The sequence below is a fragment of the Charadrius vociferus genome, unplaced genomic scaffold (assembly GCF_000708025.1).
Source record: "Charadrius vociferus isolate BGI_N301 unplaced genomic scaffold, ASM70802v2 scaffold744, whole genome shotgun sequence".
Classification (NCBI taxonomy): Eukaryota; Metazoa; Chordata; class Aves; order Charadriiformes; family Charadriidae; genus Charadrius; species Charadrius vociferus.
Genome location: NW_009648252.1, coordinates 1450948 through 1451947, shown reverse-complemented (window position 1 = coordinate 1451947; position 1000 = coordinate 1450948). Strand labels below are relative to the sequence as shown.

Below are 1000 nucleotides of genomic sequence, written 5' to 3'. Positions count from 1 at the left end.
TTTCTATTTTGTTCTGTCTCAAAATAGAAGGAAGCAGCAAAAAATCCTGCAGGCGACAGGACCACGACGAAGCTGTTAAATTCTGGCATCGCCTTGGTGCAGGGCTATGTCAGGGCAATTAGAGCTGCACCATGCTGCACTGTGCAGTACCACTGTCAGCCTTAATCTGCGCGCTGATGGGCAGCACGAAATCCAAGTTACAGCCCACAGGAAGCACAACCAGTGAACCCATATTGCTTTGACAGTTGCACTCATCTAGAAATAATGCAAAACGCTATTTAGATGTATACATCACGACCCTGTGCTCTAGGAAGAAAACAATCTAATGAGGGGCTGGGAGACTGCTTGCAGAAAACAAGCAGTGAAGAGCTTGGTGGTGGCGGTGTTTGGGGTTTTTTGTTGTTTGTTTTTGTTTTTTTTTTTTTCCTTGTTCCTCCTGTCCTCTTTTACAATTCTTCATATTTTATCCTGTTGGAGCGCCGCGTCGGGGCTGGTTTCACCGAGCTGTTCTTTGCCTCTACCGCCTCGCTGAAGAACTTGAAAATCGATGGAAAACTCTTCCAGGAAGTTAGTTCGTGGCGCTCTGTACCTGCAAAATACAAAGGTGACAGTTTGACCAGGGGTCGTTTTGCTGCTGCCGGTCCCCCTCGGGGGGGGTAAACCACAAAGCTGGGAAAAGCCATAAAACCGCTGGTCGGGAGGAGCCCGGGGGAGGTCAGGGCTGCCCCGCTGCTGAGCTTGGGGGCAGCTGAGCAGGAAAAACCTCCACCCCACCCCCCCAACACAAAACCACACATGTGTGGGCACCCAGATTGCAGACTGGAGACCCTGAACGCATCTCAGGCCTGGGAAAGTGAGACCCCAAAGCAGCCTGCTAAGTAACGCTTCATTAGAGCACCTCACCTGTCTGTCCCACCTTGGAAAAAAAAGTGTCTACTTTTCAGGGCTGGTGTTCTTCATACTATTTCATTTTCATTTTACATTTGTTTTTTTTTTTTTT

The 1000-nt window shown here is 48.8% G+C and overlaps 1 protein-coding gene across 2 annotated transcripts in view; it reads right to left on the bottom strand.

Moving 5' to 3' along the window:
- Positions 1-446: 446 nt before the first annotated feature.
- Positions 447-1000, bottom strand: part of FAM172A (family with sequence similarity 172, member A) — a 244126-nt gene continuing 243572 nt past the window's right edge. For both annotated transcript variants that reach the window (XM_009884330.1, XM_009884331.1), the window contains one exon: positions 447-589. In XM_009884330.1, the coding sequence (XP_009882632.1) occupies positions 447-589 (143 nt within the window). The remainder of the gene's footprint in view (positions 590-1000) is intronic.